This window comes from Acomys minous (assembly GCF_964271855.1).
Source record: "Acomys minous genome assembly, chromosome: 1".
In the NCBI taxonomy this organism is placed as follows: Eukaryota; Metazoa; Chordata; class Mammalia; order Rodentia; family Muridae; genus Acomys; species Acomys minous.
Window position 1 is genome coordinate 952,237 of NC_140483.1, and position 17,225 is coordinate 969,461.

The 17,225-nt window shown below is 48.6% G+C and overlaps 1 protein-coding gene across 1 annotated transcript in view; it reads right to left on the bottom strand.

Annotated features, from left to right (window-relative positions):
* PLXNA2 (plexin A2) overlaps window positions 1-17,225 on the bottom strand; it is a 198,391-nt gene that overhangs the window by 66,357 nt on the left and 114,809 nt on the right. The window contains exon 5 of the mRNA XM_084792550.1: window positions 1,474-1,574. Within this exon, the coding sequence (XP_084648676.1) occupies window positions 1,474-1,574 (101 nt within the window). The remainder of the gene's footprint in view (window positions 1-1,473; window positions 1,575-17,225) is intronic.

Below are 17,225 nucleotides of genomic sequence, written 5' to 3' on the forward strand. Positions count from 1 at the left end.
AGCTGACCTGAGCCAGGAGGAAGCTAAGTATCCTAGGGTAGCTGAGAGATGGCACCACTACTGATCCATCCATAGGTGCTGGCATAAGCTGGGGGAAGCAGTGCTCTCGCTGTGAATAAACAATAACTGTGGCCTGTAATTCTATTACGTTCTTCCTGCGTGTCCCTGACGCCTAGAGAGAGAGGCAGGGAGGGAAGAAGGGGCAGGATAGAGAAGGCAGCAGGAAGACGTGACTACTGCAGGGTGAGAGGGCTTAAAGCCTGGGACCTTCCCACATAACTGTGAGTGAACTGTCAACTTCCTCAGAGAAAGAGCCTGCAGATTGTTGGGTCAGACTCATTGGAAGCCAACAAGTTTACTGGCTTTTCCATTCCTGGAGCAGAGCTATTGGCTCTGGTATTGTGACCCCCACCTCTGTCCAGGCTTTGTTGAGGTCGCTTTTGTAAAACTTTTTGAGAAGTCTTGTACCTCCGAACCCCAAGCAGGGTCTCAGTCCTCTGTCAGTGGGTTTAAATCCAGTCCAGATTTTGCATCTGCGAAGCCTCCCTCCCTCACACCAGAGCCCTCCCAACACCTGCTGCAGAGGCTGGAAGCCAAGAGCTATTGTGCAGGACCCTGAACTCCAGCCCTCTGCCTCCGCCCCCGCCCCAAACCCAGCTCATCTCATAGAGACGCCTTGCTAGCTGGCATGATGCCATGGAGTTTCCAACACTATTGGGCAACAGAATCCCCAGCCAGGCTCCTGCTTTGGGGCTTTCACCCTTTTCTCTTCCTCTGGGGCTCTTCGAATTAGGAAGTTTAAGTGTGATTTTGCATTTCTATTGAGCTGTTGTTCAATGGCAGGGATGTGTCTGAATAGGGACATGAGACCAGTTGGATGCATTGCAGACTTCTTGGAGTCATGAAATAAAGAGGCCAGAAGGGTCCTCCCAAGGGTACAGAGTCCTTAATAATTATTTTGATTTGTGTTGCCCCTTCTCTATTCCCAAAGCACTTATTATTTCATTTAGGCTTCACAAGTCACCTGTGAAAGAGGTGCTTTCCCTGTTTAGTGAAGGAGAACTTGAGGTGCAGAGTAGTCAGGGAGCCCGCCTAGGGTCACACAGCAGCTAGCTGGAGTGCAATTCCACATCCTGGCACTCTGCCATCTGGTCTGTATCCTTTAGCCTGGCTTCCTATCCAGCCACAACAAGAGGCCTTTGAAAATTTTGGGGATTCTGTGGCTATACTGTGACTTTTAACAATGACATGAGAATATAATCATAAAGTTTGGTTTCAAAGTGGTTGCGAATATGAGCAAATAACTGCATGCAGGAAGCAAACTGTGTGGCTCCTTCTTGCCTTCCACACCGCGCCTTATTTACAATTGCTATTGTTCAATAGAGGGAAATCCCTTTACTGTCCAGTCCATCACAGCAGGAAGCTCCCAGCCTTCTGCATGCTAGGACCACCTCTGGAACACCATAAACTTACATGTTGTGCAGGGCACACCAGCCACAGTGAGGATCTCCTGAGCTCAGACACTCTCCACAAGTTGTGTACTGTTCGCATGATTCAACAGGGACCCTGGTGACCTGTCAGAGAGAGGAAAAGTGGCATGGGAAGGTCATGTTTGACAACCAGAAGGTGTGTTTCGCCTTTATCCCCTAAGGTGCTCCCATCTCGCTGTGGGCTGAGTCTGAAGAGGCTAACCCTGAGTGGAGATTATCTGAATGGTTAGCTCAGGACTCTTGATTTTACCCAGGGTAGAAAGAGAATCCTCCAGCCTATTGCTTCTTTCCACCAGTGCTTTTCAAGAGCCTGGCAAGTTCCTGGCAAGTGTTGAAAATGGTTAACTCTGCTGAAAGGCTATTGAGTGGCACAAACTCATCTCTGAAGAGCTTTCAGCTGGGCTCAGTCTGAGACATCCTTCCTGCACAGCACACACGGGGGCGGGGGGGGGGGCTTTTCCCATCAAATAATATTCATAGCATGGCACTGCACTGTATAGCCGACCAAGCGTACCACCTGGATCCAATTAGCCCGTTCTCTGATGTCTGCATTCAGTTTCCCCAGTAAATCTCCCATTCTTTGGAAAGTCTGGCAAAATCGGAACCTCCAAAGGGAAGGGCTGCCTGTTTGATTCTGCTCTAGTGGGAACTGGCAGACCAAGCCCCTGCTGGCTCCTCCGTCCCCAGAGCCCAGCTTTTGAGAGCCCCCTACTGGCTTTCTGAAGGGGCTAAGGGGCTTCACAAGGGCCTGAGCTGCATGTGTGTGGACGCCACTCTCCTGTATTTGCCCAGCACATGAGACAATAAAGGCAAAAGGATTGGAGTTTTCCATTTGACATATCTTAGGTGTTTGTTGTTGGCTAGGAAAGAAGCTTCTGAGTTGCAAAGCTTCGTGCTGTGTTGGAAAATACAAGCTCATTTGCTAGGCCACCTACAAGAAGCATGAGCCCGGTGAAAACATGATCTGTGGTCCAAGGACAGAACATCCTGCCGGCAGCAGGGGGACAAAGGCATGAGGGGAACATGTTCACAAAATATTTCCCAGAAGATTAGAATGGATCCTAAGACGGTAAACTCAGAGAGAGCTTACTGAATGTGAGTTGTAGTAGCCTTGATATCCAGCGAGAGCCAGCCCATAGCAAACGGCATAGATTCAGCCAGAGCAAAGTCCAACAGTTCAAGGGAGTCGGCAGTCTCCGACTGAGATTTACTCTGTCTGTTGCTCAGGGTTGGGGGCCTAGGATTGGTGTGAGCAGTAAGTGCCTAGGGAGCTCAGGAGAAGGGTAACCAGGCCAATGTGTCAGGAAGACGGAGACAAGAGGCCAAGGGCAAGTCTTGAAGCACAAGAATTCCGCATGTTAGCACATGTCTGGGATTCTAGCACTTGAACGTTGCCTGGGAGCCAAGGCAGGAGTATTATTCATTACCTAGCCTGAGCTACATAGTGAATTCCAGGCCAGCCTGGGGTACAAAACAAGACTCAGTCTTATAAAAATAATAGGAATAGATGGAGAAGAAGGAAGGGGAAAAAGAAGAGAAGAAAAAAGAGGATATGATGAGAGGAGTCATCAGGTGAAGAGACGCAAAGGACTCTCTCAGCAGAGGGTTATCTTGGGCAGAAGTGGTCATAGGCAAGTTCATTCGAACTTGAACTTGTAGGCAGGGAGGGACAGTATACCTTTCTTTTCCCATTATGGGCCCACTCACTCCTAGCACACCATAGCACTTAATACAACTGAGTGACATGCTAAGCCTGAAAAACCAAACCTCTCTTTGATAAGGAAGTAAGATGGAGGGAATGTAAGCATAACATCTGGAGATGTGGTTTAAAAAGTAGACGCCTTAGGTGTAGGTTAGGGAGTCATTGGTTTAAAAATCTCAACCATAATATATCTGAGTGTCTGAGCTGATTTGGATCAGTCCCCTATGTCCTGATAGGGTGATGTAACAGGGAAAGAGGCTAATTATATCATGGACTACCAAAACATGCTCACAGTATCAGATGAGAAAGCTTCACATAAATTTAGGACTGTCTGATCTGCAACAGTCACTCTGTCCAAAGTATACCCGTCATGGGGACGAATGGCAGGCAGGGAGATATTCCTCTGGGAGGCTATGAAAGGGACTTTATGCCTGGAAGGTGACTGTGTGGTCTCATACAATGTCAATATCCAAGAATTTTCTCTCTCACTGTTTATTCACATCTCTTTAAGACCAATTTCTTTAAAACTCTCTCTCTCTCTCTCTCTCTCTCTCTCTCTCTCTCTCTCTCTCTCTCGTGTGTGTGTGTTTGTGTGTGTGTGTGAGAGAGAGAGAAAGAGAGAGAGACAGAGAGAGAGAGAGAGAGAGAGAGAGAGAGAGAGAGAGAGAGAGAGAGAGAAGAGAAAGTGTGTGTGAGAATGCAGGTGTGCATTTGCCATAGTGCACATGTGGTAAGAAGACACAGGTGTCTAACTTTCCTACCTTGTTTGCCACAGAGTCTCTTGTTCACTGGTATATACAAGCTAGCTGGCCTGTGACTTTCCAGGGATCCTCCTGGGGCCACCCACTATCTTACTGTAGGAGCACTGGGGTTCTAAACCATGCTACCAAGCCTGGATTTACGTAGACTCTAGGGATATAATCTCATATCCTCATGCTGTGCAGTAAAAGCTTTGCCTACTGAGCTATCCAGCCCAAGGGTTGCACATTTGACACTTGAAAGACGGCATCCAGCTATCACCACCAAAGAACAATCTATAAAACCTGCTCACAGACAGCAACACCTGCAAGAAGCACTTTTTTGACAGATGCCTCCTGGAGAAATAGGTGCCACGCCCAGGCCTGGTGATTCTCAGTGTCTCAGGGTATCTAGGACCCCTCTAGTCTAGTCTGCAAGGCCTGAGAGCAAGGAGTCCAGTGCCCATTCCCTCTCTTGGGTTTCGGGCTCCTTGTGAGTGATGTCTGCATCTGGCTGGAAATTAAAACAACTGTCTGCATTGCATTCGGCCCGTCTGTCAAAACACAGCCCGGCTCTCAGCAGCTGGGACTGGGCCCTGAATGAAAGCAGTGTCTCCACCAACAAAGCCCACTTTCACGCCAAGTGCCGTGGAGATACTGAGACCCTGTTCTTCTCCAAACACGAGACCAACAGCACAACTATTTTTCCTGTTTCCTGGGCCCTCCTGGTTGGACTTTTTTTTTTTTTAAATAAAAGGCAGAGTAGAGTGAAACAGGAAACTTAGAAGGAGGGCGGGCTTGAGAACTTGCAGTATTCTTTATGATCTACTAGCTGGGCACAAATCAGAGGAACAGCTGTCACAGTGACTGGGAGGGAGGAGACCCTTACAGTAAGATGCTCCCGTGGACCTTCCTTGTGTATGCCATCACGTAATTTTAGTTTCATCCATTAGCTAATGACTGTTGATCTGGTGCTCCATATATGCTAGTAGTACACACCAGAATTATAAAAACAAACAAACAAACAAACAAACGAAACAGCATTAAAAAGCACAGCTATCACTCCAGGCTGTACATGAAGTGTCACGAGACCAATAGTGCTGTGTTCTAGGGGTAACATGAAAAAACGCAGAAGGGATTCTGAGAGGAGACAGACTTTGGTGTCTTCGCTGCCTGATATGATCATTACTAGCCCCGTGTGGCTGTTGAATATTTGAGAGTGTTAGTCCAAACTGAGGTGTGCCATAAATAGCCAGTGTACATGGATCCTGAAGATTCAGTAAAGAAAAGAAAGCAAACATCACACTAGGAATTTGATGTTGATGTCTTAAAAAGTTAATGTTTTGCATATATTAGGCTAAATCAGATCTTTTACTGTGTGAAATGTAGCTACTAGGAAAGTGCCAAGCCTGCAGCTTCTGTCTGTGGCCAGCATTTGGTTTCTGTCTGCCTGTGCTACTGGGAGGCTTTTGTGTGAGTTTAGCCTGGGCCCTTCACGATGAATGTCTTTAACATATTCCAGGAGGATAGTCCCACATCCCAGGAAAGCAGATCCCTTTTAGGAACCAGTATGAGGTCAGGGTAGCAAAGGTATGAGTTAGAAATGTGGGCTTATGTTCCCATTGTGAAGGCTGGGGAAGGCCAAGAGAGCTAGAGGGTAGAAAGGCTCTGAAATCTTCAGCACATTTTACACAGGTCAAAAAGAGTATCTTTCATAAGTAGGTGGCTATGAGTCCATTCAGTGGGACTGCCAATTCTCCAGTTGGTTTGTGGGTGTACTGAAGTTTTGGAGGGTCTGATATAACTGACTTAAGCTTCTTAAGACATCTTTAAATAGCAGGTCTTGGGGTCAGAAAAAAGCAGAACCAGACTTCTCTTGGGCTATGGCGGGAAGTAATGTTTTAAGAGCCTGGATGCAAACAAAATAACTCTGGCCACCTCTTCAAACTCCGGGAGAAACAGGCTTCCCCCATTAGATTTTAAGTTTTATTTTATTTCATCTTTTAGACGATGATGTTGATTCTGACATGCTTTATTAGGCTGCATTTCAGGCCTGTGTATCTTACAAAGCTGTTGCCATTTTAAAGACCATGAAGGGATGAATACCTAAAGAGTTCCTCGATGCTCTATAAAATAGTTTCTTTGAAAATTTTTATTAAGTTATTTATTTACTTTTTAATCACTATCACTAGCTCAGCTTTTCCTCCCTTCTCTCCTGAGTCCCTCACTCTCTCCTCCCCTGCCCCTCATCTATCCTTTCTTCTCACATTCTTTTCTTTCTTTCTTTCCTCTCTCTCTCTCTATTTTTCTTTAGACTAAGTCTTGCTAGGTACTTAGGCAGGCTCTGAAGCCCCCCTTCCTCCTGCCCCTGTGTGCCACCACCATACCTAGTTGGAGGAATTAGGTTCTTTTAAGTTTCAGTCTCTGGAATCTTCAAATAACTATGTTCAAATCTGGGAACAGGTTTGGGGCAGCCCTGTGTGGAGCACCAGGTGGCAGTCTTGCACTTGCTGGAACCCTGTGCACCAGGCCTCAGGCCTCTGGAGAATGGTCATTTCCTCCCAGAGCGGCCATGATATGTTAGGGGCAGGGCTTTTTCAGGACTGATTCAGAGTCTAATGGGACACTCCTTGGCTCTTTAATCAGTGTTTGCTCATTATTTCATCTAAAAGTCCCTCCAGTGGGTTCTGGGCTCTGAGATTCCTGGGTTGGCTTGGGAGCTCTGAGATGAGTTGCATGGGAGGGCATTATCTCCTGCCCCTGCCTGCCCGATGCTTCCTGGCATCCATGCTCAACCTCTGACTGGGTTCCACCCGCACACTCCACATTCTTTCCTGTTTGAGCTTATGTCTTATAATTACACTTCTAATGAATATAACTGTCCTATTAAGTCATTTACTTAAGAAATACTCTTAATTAAAGATGACTCATGCTATGTTCTCAGCTCCTGTGGCCCAGGGGGGCCCTGCATCCTTGGTGTTTTCTAGGACTTTATTTAGTAGGGCTCAGTGGGGTATACGTGGGGTCCCTTCACCCAACTCTATCCACTCAATACACCAGGCAGTCCATCAGGGACACCCTAGCATTATGACTGGCTGTGGGGACAAGTCTCTTGGGGAAGCTAATAGAATCTTCCTTGTTCCTGAAGTTCTTGAAGGCCATTGCTAAGGCAGGGTGATCCTGTGATCCTGATAGAACTGTCACCCTCACCCTGGGCAGAGGCCCTGGGACAGTTTCTGTCCACAGAGAAATGCATACATCTCAGAAATCCCAGAAGGAGTGCAGCAAGACCTGAAAGCTGACTGTCCGAAAGGACAGAGCACTAGTGGTCATCTTTTACCCTGTATGAAGACTTGGAAGGAGCAAAACGGTTTTGATATCTGGAGGGACATTTCAGATAAACACCTGACTTCAAAGTAGAAATCCTCTATGATATAGATCAGTCCGGAGTCCCAGGGTCTCTGAGGTGGTCAGTGAGCCTTCAGTCATACTAATTTCTCTGCTCTGTTAGAACCCACAGTTCATTGGGTACCAAGACTCATTTCAGTGGAACAAATGCTATAGTGGAAGTAAAATCAAGGTGTACCAATGGCTCAGAGGCCAGAGCCTAGCTCACCACTTGCTGCAGGGTAGCAGCTGGAGTGCAGTATCAGAGTCTCACAGAATTCCTTTGAGGCCATATAAATGCGAGGCAGAGCAGGAGGGAAGGGATAAGGGAAAGCTGTTCCCCAGACAGTAAGCATCTAATCCTCTGATTCTCTGGAATTTGCTTGCCCCCTGCCAGATGGGACACCTGTCTCTACATGTGTGCCCTGCTCCTGACACAATGAAAGAAACACAGGCCTTGCCCGTGGCTAAGAGCCAGGTGACAGGGTGGGAGGTGTCACAGACAGCCTGGCTGGAGCGTGCAGTTGGCCTAGTCAACAAAGCTCAGATCCCGAGGGCCAGGGGCAAAGCACACAGCAGCTGAAACTGAGGGAACCAACTCCCTCACTCTTTCCCTCCTTTGTGCCTTTTTGGAGCCATCTCTTCCTACAGATTGTTTTACCCCAAGTTTGTAGGATTCCAGCTGAGTCTAATTTTCTCCTCTTTTCCCCATTCCAACTTCGATTTTGAAAAATGATCTGACTGTCATTGGTAGGCAAGGGAATGGCATGGCAGAGAACCATTCCCTGGGTGCTATGTAGACAAGGGGTTAAGTTCACAGAATGATTTCATTTGATCTGCACAATTCCCAATAGAGCAGGCCATTGGGTTTTGTTATATACTATGATCCACACTGGATCCAAGAGAGAATTAAGGCCCCAAGGAGCTGTCTTCACTGGGTCTCACACTGAGTAGCCTTTTCTACCTCTGGAACAAGCTGCATAGGTTCCTGATGGGGCACAGGAAACGTCAATTCCAGGAGAGAAAGGATGGGCCAGATCTGAAGCAGGAGCACAGTAGGTCCAGGAAGCTGGAAGCAAGAGGCACCGAATAGTGCTGGCTGATGGGATAGGTGATGGGCGTCCCTCTCCCCGAAGCCTGAAGTCTTACTGGCACTGCTGCAATCTGTTGCAAACACCACAGAGAGCCCAGTGAGGATTCTCCCTAGAAGCTATGGGTCTGTCCTGCTTCTATACCTGATGATGGTCAATGTCCTCATAGAGAGCACAGGACGCTGGTGGTCAGGAAAGCCCAGCCCAGCCTATAGCCTCTCAGGTATGCATGGGATAGCCATGTAAGTCACAGCTATAGACCCACCTTGTACTACAGCCCTCTTTGTCTCCTTCCCAAAATACCCACATGTCTCTCTTTTCCTGCACAGGGACAAAACTGGTTGAGTACTGGGTATCCAAAGCCACCCAGGTATAGGGGAAAGACGTGGAGGTACCAATGTGGTCACACCCCTTCCTTGGATCTGTTCCTTCCTTCAGGGAAGAGGGGCCCAGGAACTCCACAAGTAGCTGACAGGTGGATAACATCACCTTGCTCTGAGCTTAGGAGTCAACACAGGATGTGGAATGAAATAAAGCAACAGGAACAACATACCAATAGCTGATACTGACCTAGTAGCTAATGCATGCCCGCACTTGGCACCTATCATCTCGTTTATCTCCTATGCTCACCTTACACAGATATGCTTTTAGTTTTGTTTTCCCATTGGACAACACAGTCTCCGATTAGGTAACCTGTCAGGGTCACATGTCTTGTAGGTGGAAGAAACAGAGTCCAGATCTGTCTGCCTCCCACATAAAGGCAGCAGGAAAAAAACATGAACTAAAGGAAAGCTTCTCCTGCCAGACTGCTCCAGGCCTGACTGCCAGACTGCTCCAGGCCTGACTGCCAGACTGCTCCAGGCCTGACTGCCAGACTGCTCCAGGCCTGACCGCCAGACTGCTCCAGGCCTGACCGCCAGACTGCTCCAGACTGCTCCAGGCCTGACCACCAGACTGCTCCAGGCCTGACCGCCAGACTGCTCCAGGCCTGACCGCCAGACTGCTCCAGGCCTGACCGCCAGACTGCTCCAGGCCTGACCGCCAGACTGCTCCAGGCCTGACCGCCAGACTGCTCCAGGCCTGACCGCCAGACTGCTCCAGACTGCTCCAGACTGCTCCAGGCCTGACTGCCAGACTGCTCCAGACTGCTCCAGACTGCTCCAGGCCTGACCACCAGACTGCTCCAGGCCTGACCACCAGACTGCTCCAGACTGCTCCAGGCCTGACCACCAGACTGCTCCAGGCCTGACCGCCAGACTGTTCCAGGCCTGACCACCAGACTGCTCCAGGCCTGACCACCAGACTGCTCCAGACTGCTCCAGGCCTGACCGCCAGACTGCTCCAGACTGCTCCAGACTGCTCCAGACTGCTCCAGGCCTGACCGCCAGACTGCTCCAGGCCTGACAGCCAGACTGCTCCAGACTGCTCCAGGCCTGACCACCAGACTGCTCCAGGCCTGACCGCCAGACTGCTCCAGGCCTGACCGCCAGACTGCTCCAGGCCTGACCGCCAGACTGCTCCAGGCCTGACCGCCAGACTGCTCCAGACTGCTCCAGACTGCTCCAGGCCTGACTGCCAGACTGCTCCAGACTGCTCCAGACTGCTCCAGACTGCTCCAGACTGCTCCAGGCCTGACCACCAGACTGCTCCAGGCCTGACCGCCAGCACACCCTTCCCACATGCCTCTCTGCTGTTTCTGTTGGTGAATCAGAAGCCAGACAGCACAAAATGAGGTAAGACTGTAAAGAGAGAGACACATAATGGAGGAAGGTTTGCGGCTGAGGTGTTTTCTAAGCTGATCATGAGCAGAACCGTAATGGAAGAACCCATGAGCAGGCCCCACCCATGTGAGTCTCCTGAGGAAGAGCTGTCTCTCAGAAGAATGACTCTTATCCCTGCCTGGCCTATGGTTGGAACTATGGCTCTGGGTCTTTGTGAAGACCACACCAAAGCAGGTTAATACTACTAGACCAGATGATCTTGGGAACTCCCCAGCATGCGGAGCTCCTAGGGGCCCCTTCTTCCAGCAATCAACATCCAGGAATGTAAAGAAATCATTATTGTTTATCTTCATGACTAGATCTTTATCCTTAAAACGCCACAAAGCAAATGCCAAGGACCTGCCTGTCCTCTAAGTTATGCAAGTCTGTGTGCACTGCCACTAAGTAAAAAGAAGGTACAAACTCCAGCAAGCCAGAAGAGGTTATCAAGCTGGTGGCCACAGCTACAGAAATACACAGCCTCCTGACCCAGAGCTGACCTGAAGCCCTGTCCTAAGACTCCTAACTATCTGCAGATCTGAGTGTAGAGTGCAGTTCAAAGAGAAAATCTATTTTTAATGACTTGGGTGAGAGGGTAGTGGCTGAGTAATACAGAGTAATTAAAGCTATCTATCACTCTGAGGGAAGCACAAAGTTGGTTGGGATTTTTCAGGGACAGTTCTCACTGTTTCATAAATTTTATCAGAGGTCCTACAGAAGTCAAGATGGAATGAACAGAGACCAAAGACTCTGGTCATAAACAGTGCAACTCAGCCTTCTAGTGAGCAGAGGTCCCTTGAGTCCTACTCTGGTATTGCAGCCAGGAAGACCTTGGCCTATCTTGGAACTCCCTCTAGAGCAATGGACGTCATACATGGTGGCTAAGAAGCAGTTAGAACACAGTCCTCATTTGAAGTTCAGGTCCTGCTATCACTACCTATAGCACACTAAGCCTAGACCTCTTTGAGCCTTAGTTTCCTTTCACACAATGGAAACAATAGTATTATCAGTTCTACTTTAAGATTGTATGATCACAACTGGCCTTGCACCACTCTACCCTTTCTCCAATAGCAATCCTCTTGAAGGTGGCAGCATGTGCCTGGGAGTATGTGAGTATCCCTGAGCATTCCACATGGTCTCTCTGGGCTGGGACTGCTCATCTACCCTAAGGGAAGAATGCAACACCTGGACCACAGTGCATCCCCTCCAATCAGAGTCCAGACACAATCCCATCATTGTACTAGCGTCTAGGATCCTTGGCTGAAGTGCCAAATTAAGTTTAGCCTCCTACGGGCAAATGTAAAACAGCTAGAGTAAAACCGATTGGGTAGAAAGGCAAAGGGCAAACACCCAGGATCTTCAGTACCACACCGTGTTCCAGCAGGACTCCTGGGCTGAAAACACGAGGGAGGCAGACACAGGGCCCTTTCTAGTTTAGAATTCTGGAGGGATCCACAGAGAATCAGCAGTGCTGGTGCTGTCTTGTCTCCATGACAACAGTGGATTTATTCAGTTAGGGAAAGCAGGTGGGATAGGAAGCAGGGGATGAGGAGGATTGAGGGAAAGGGAGCTAAGAAATAATTCAAACAGATCGCCTACCTTGGAGCCAGATGCCTGAGATTAGCAATGTCCTAGTTCCCTAAAGTGTCGGCATCAACTCATAGCCAAGGAAAGGGAATATATAGTAGGGGGAGTGGAGCAGCAAGGTAGTGACACCCTTCACCTGGCCATTCCCATCCTTGCAATCCATGATGGATCCTTGTCTAGAACTGGCTCCAGCAAGGCTCCTGGCCATGGGTTCAAGTCCAGCCTTATCACATTAAGCTCAGCTTTATCTATGTTTGGTTCCCGCCTAATAGGCCCTGGGCTCTGGCATTGCCCTCCAGTCATGGTTCTAGGAAAATATGAGAGGATGGGAAACCATACAGCTAAGTTTGGTCCCAGATCCCTTTAAAAGAGAAATTGCCTATGGCCTTAGGTATAAGGAGGTGAGGTTTAAAGGGTCAGACATCTCAAAGGAAGGAGTCTAAGAGGAGGCTAGTGAGGTACTCAGTATAAGACTGTCTCTTAGTCCCTGAGTAGCATCCTGCAAGAGCTGTCAAAGTGGCCACCCCTCTTTCCTGCCCCTGCCTGCTGCTGCCACAGCCACGGGAGCTGTCTACAGTGGTGACACCTCCTTTCCCCCTCAGCCTGCTGCCATCATGAGGTACCGCCACAGGAGAGGTCCATGCTGGCTTTACCCTCTTTCCCGGCTCAGCATGTGGTCAGCTACCACAGGAGCTGTCCATCATGGAGGAACCTCCGCTCCAGTCTGCACAGTGGCTGCACAGTGATGGCTCCTCAGCCAAAGCCATTTGTGGCAGGGAAGGTCTTTCCATCCTTATTCATGGGCCCAATGCAGGGGGAAAAAAAAAAGGGATTGGGGAAAAAGCCACCAATCCCTGAAGAGAAAAACTAACCAATCCCTGGGCTCCCCAAGCTCATGACTTGAAATTCCACCAATCCTCATTCTGGCAATCTCTGACCTGAAACGCTCCATGCCTAAGAAATCCTATAAGCCCTGCTCTTTGTTCAATTCCCTGGTGTCCTGTCCAGGGAGCAGGGATTTGTCCCTCCACACCCTGGACCCTCCTAGCAAATCTCTTTTATGAGATTTGCTGCCTGGTGTGACTCTCTCATCGGAAGAAGCCAAGGAAGAAGCAAAGAAGTGAAGCTGGGCACAGTTCCTGGGCTCCTGCACTCAGCTGGGGATGCCCTCCCCTGGAAGCTGCAACACCTCCTGCGGAGGAGGCTTCCTTTCAGAGCTGTGTGGCTCCTGAGTTTCCATGTCTTGTGATGCCCTTCCACTGGGACACTGTCCCACTTCAAAGAGCTGTGTGGTTCCTGGCTTCCTGTGTCACAGGATAGCCTTCCATCTGGGCAGGAAGGCCAACAGCTAGCCTGTCTTAATGGAGGAAAAGGGTCCTACCATATAGTATAAGTGGAAGCAGATTGTTCTCCAGCCTCCCAGGACTCCAATGTACTCTCCTCACCCACCCTCCATGTCCGTCTTTAGAGAGGCATGGCTCCTGACTTCTGATGGTCCGACTTCACAACAGTGCAGAAACAGGGGTTCTCAACAGACACCATGCTCAACTTTCCAGTTTTGAGCTTAGCTGTACAGAGAGCTGCTCACAGTGTTTGACAGGACAGCAAAGTGAAGCTCTCAGTTAGACGTGACTGGGTGTGGACGACGGTATTCCACAGTGGATTATGTTACCAGTGGTTTTATATAGAAACTCTGTCTCGAAAACACAAAACAAAACACCAAAAAACTAACCCCAACCCCCGAAAACAAAAACACCACAACCCCCACCCCCAAAACTTAATCCTATCTGCAAAGCACCTATTTGTGTGTCTGTGAACGATTCAACACATTGCTACAAGATGGCCCTGTGTGAGATGGGTTTGCCAGAGTGCAGGCTCATGTAGGTGTCCTGAGCACATTTGAGGTAGACTCATCTAGGACCTTCTTCCTTCTCTTCCTCCTCTTTTTATCTTCTATCCCGTCATCTTCTTTCTTCCTTCTTCCATTCCTTTCTTCTTCCCTCCATCTTCTTTTTTCTTTTGATGAGAGAATAGGATCTCTCTATACGCCCAGTAGGGTCTTGAACTTGTGGATAATCTTCCTGCCTCAGTCTTTTCAGTGCTGGGATTACAGGTAGAACCATCACGCCCAGCGTTACATGCAGTTTTGATTTGGTGCATCTATAAACTCATCACAAGCCCTGGATTATCTGCGTGCATCAGGCCTTACTTCCGTTCTCTTCCCCTGAGGCGTTCTCTATGGTCCACGCCAGCTCTTCACATGCTGGGATTCTGTATATGAACCCCTGCTGAGAAGCGAGTCACATGTGCCCAACAATCCAGGTTTTATTTTAGGCCTCTCGAGTATATTCTTTCTGCTAAGGACCACAATGTATGGCTGAAATCTCCAGGAATTTTCCTAGGATCTGTGAGGTGGCAATGTCTTCAGAAGCAGGAGCCTATGCTGTCATGAAAGGGACACAACTGTCACAGCAGAGTCTCACTCAGCCTTACCACTCGCTCAGCTGTGCTAAGTGAGTCACTGTGCCTCTCAGAACTTGTTTCCACATCTGTAAATATTATTGGATGCTAAAATTGAAACATCCTTTAAGGTAATAATGGTGGCAGAATTTCTGCAGTTGCTCAGGATCCAGTTTTCTGATTCCATCCCTTTCCCAGGGTCCCTTGGCACAGGCTAATAACATAAAAGGGCAGAGGACATGAAAGGAGGGCATTATATGAGCTCTTAGGGGAAACCCTTGGAATTCTGTGTCCGGGAACACTTCAGTAGGACTACTTGGAAGGTTTGAGTGGCATGTCCTTCTGGGCTGTTGGGACAAAGGGGACAGGAGTCTAGTAGGCAGGGGGCCAAGTGACAACAGGAGTCTGTAAAGTTGTGATTCTCCTCACCTACATGGAAGGCTCCACACAGGCCACCACAGTAGGAAAAGCTAACCTGGCACTTTATAAATTGTCTAAGAAAGGTCCCTGAAGGTGCTACTAAGGGAACCTCTAGAAAATCAGAGCCAAGTGTTGTCAGCAGGAAAAGCAACTCCACTTGGTGGGAACTGCAGTTATAGATGCCATGGCTAACCCCAAGGTCACCAAGTTTCCAGCCACGAAAGATCAGAGACACTGGCCAGCTGGAGATCATGGAGCTATGTGTGACAGTCTCAGCTGCGTACCTCGCTAACCTCTGGAAGGGTCGGGACCAGCAGCTCAGAAGTAAGATGTGAGAAAGAACGGTGGCAGGAAGGCAGGGGGCGTGCACCAGGCCCAGGCTCAAGGTGGTGCGCACAGAACAAACCTAAGCTCCCATCAATGCAGCTAAATTCTGGTCAGGAACTGCCATCTTAACCCTCAACAGACACTGTGCTTGAGATCAGACCTAGGGATAAGGGTATTTTATTACCCCAGAGTGAGCGTCTTGCTGTTTAGCTATATTAGAGATCCTGTATAACTGTTCCAAGATATGCTTTCTGAAGGGACAGTAGGAGTAAAAAAAAAAGTTGCATTAAGATGCATCTCACAGCATTCTTGGTGGCAAGATAACGCCGATGACTGTGGTGCCACGGGAGCTATGGGAAGTGAGTCGCCACAGGCACAGCCCTGCACAGTTCCAGACGTGCATCATGGATCAGGGGGACACAGCTGTTACTTCTGGGTGCTGATTGTTAACTTCATAATAAAATGATTTTATATTGAAGAAAGTTCTGGATGCCAACTCTCATTTGGTTTTGAAACTCGGTCCTTCTCAGACCACAGGGTCTTCAGTGGAGTTAATGGCTTACAGTCTTTATCCACTAAAGTGACTCAAGAGATGTTCAGAACTAATCCTGAGTGGCCTCTCGGGTCTTTTGTCTACGTCTTCTGGGAGCTATGAGTGCTAGTCTTCAACAGAAGACCTGCTCCTGGCCAAATGAAAGCAAGGCTGAGGTGAGCTGATGTGGGTCAGGGGCCTGCTTTGTGCTGACAACGTTCAGGCAGCCAGGTAAAGTGTATGATCACCGGTTGGAATTTATAAGTATCACTTGGTAGTGGGGACTTCTCAAAGATCTTTGTATTCTTCGCTGCTCTTCTGGCTTTTGTCAATGGCTGCTTAAACTGTAATCTGTGTTTTCAAGCCTCTTGAGATGCCAAGGAGTAAAGGAAGCTTTGGAGAGATGCAAGGGAAACAAAAGATACCCTCCTCAAAACCACAACTGCTTAGGAAATTAATTGAAGAAAATAATCACCAAATCACCTGAGTATTTTATTTGGTGCATTTCTAGTTGAAAAAAATCAGAATTTTAAATAACTTTGGAGTCATAACTGATGTAATTAAGAGCTCAGTGAACACTTAGCATTGAGCTATGCTTATTAAAATTACTGTTTTAATCAGAACATTGCCCGAGAATCATTAATAATACAGTGGTTTGATTCCCTGGAACTCTAATTAGACCTGGACTTTTAACCACCCGAGTGCAATCGGGTTCGGTCTGGCCACGCACCACGGGCGATGCATTGCCGTTCTTGGGCGTGAGAGGCTTAGAGCATCAGAACTTCTATGTAGTGACTGCTGGGTTCTCAGTTCTGGAGAAAGAGAAGGAGCTGGGAAGGCTAACAGGTGGTGGTGATGACTGACATCTGTAATGGCAGACAGAGACCCTGCCTCTTGCTGGGATGCACTGACCATGCTCCTCTACGGGGAGCAAGAACTGGTATCAGGACTGAATGAAAAGCTCTAGTCCTGGTGCTGCCTTCCCATACGCTGCTTCTCGTAAACTCAACGCAGCCCACAGAACACGCAGCTACAGTGAGGTTAATATGCCAGAAGACTGGCCACTTCTTATTGCTCTTGTAGCACTCTGTGTAACCTGGCTCTAGAACTCCCTTAGATTTCAGAGACATTGTCCCCCAATGAAGTCTGCTGCTGGAGGGAGCTCTGTGAATGTGCCCATGTGTTGCTCGATACCTGGTGCAGCTGGCACTTTGGGAGAGAGGTGTGTGGTTGATCATATGGCTCTGAACACGGGGCCTGGGCATCTGCACCTTCAGCTGACACGCCCCTCAGGATTATGGGAACTGAGAGGAGCCCCCTGGGGCAGATCCTCTGAAGATGTTAAGGGGCGGCTGAAAGCAAAGGAAGCAGAAATATGCTCTCTCTTCTGGAGCATGCTAACTAATTGAGAGGACATAACAGATGTAAAAAGAGTTGCATGCTACAAGGTGAAAATTAACCCTGAGTTTAAAAGGGCAAATGTACTGAGTAGAGACCAGAGGAGGTGTGGCAATGGTCAGGGCGAGTGACGCTAATTGAAGAGGTGGTGGCAGTCATTAGAGTGGAGTGGCAGTGACCAGGGAAGAGTGGGGTGGCCAGTGTGGAGTGACAGTGATCGGTTGGGGTGCTAGTCAGAGAGTGAGAATGGCACTTACTGAGGCAGGGTAGGGGATCTAGACTTTATCTGCAGAGGCCTGGAGTAGACACTGCTCTCTGTGTCTTTCACTAAGTA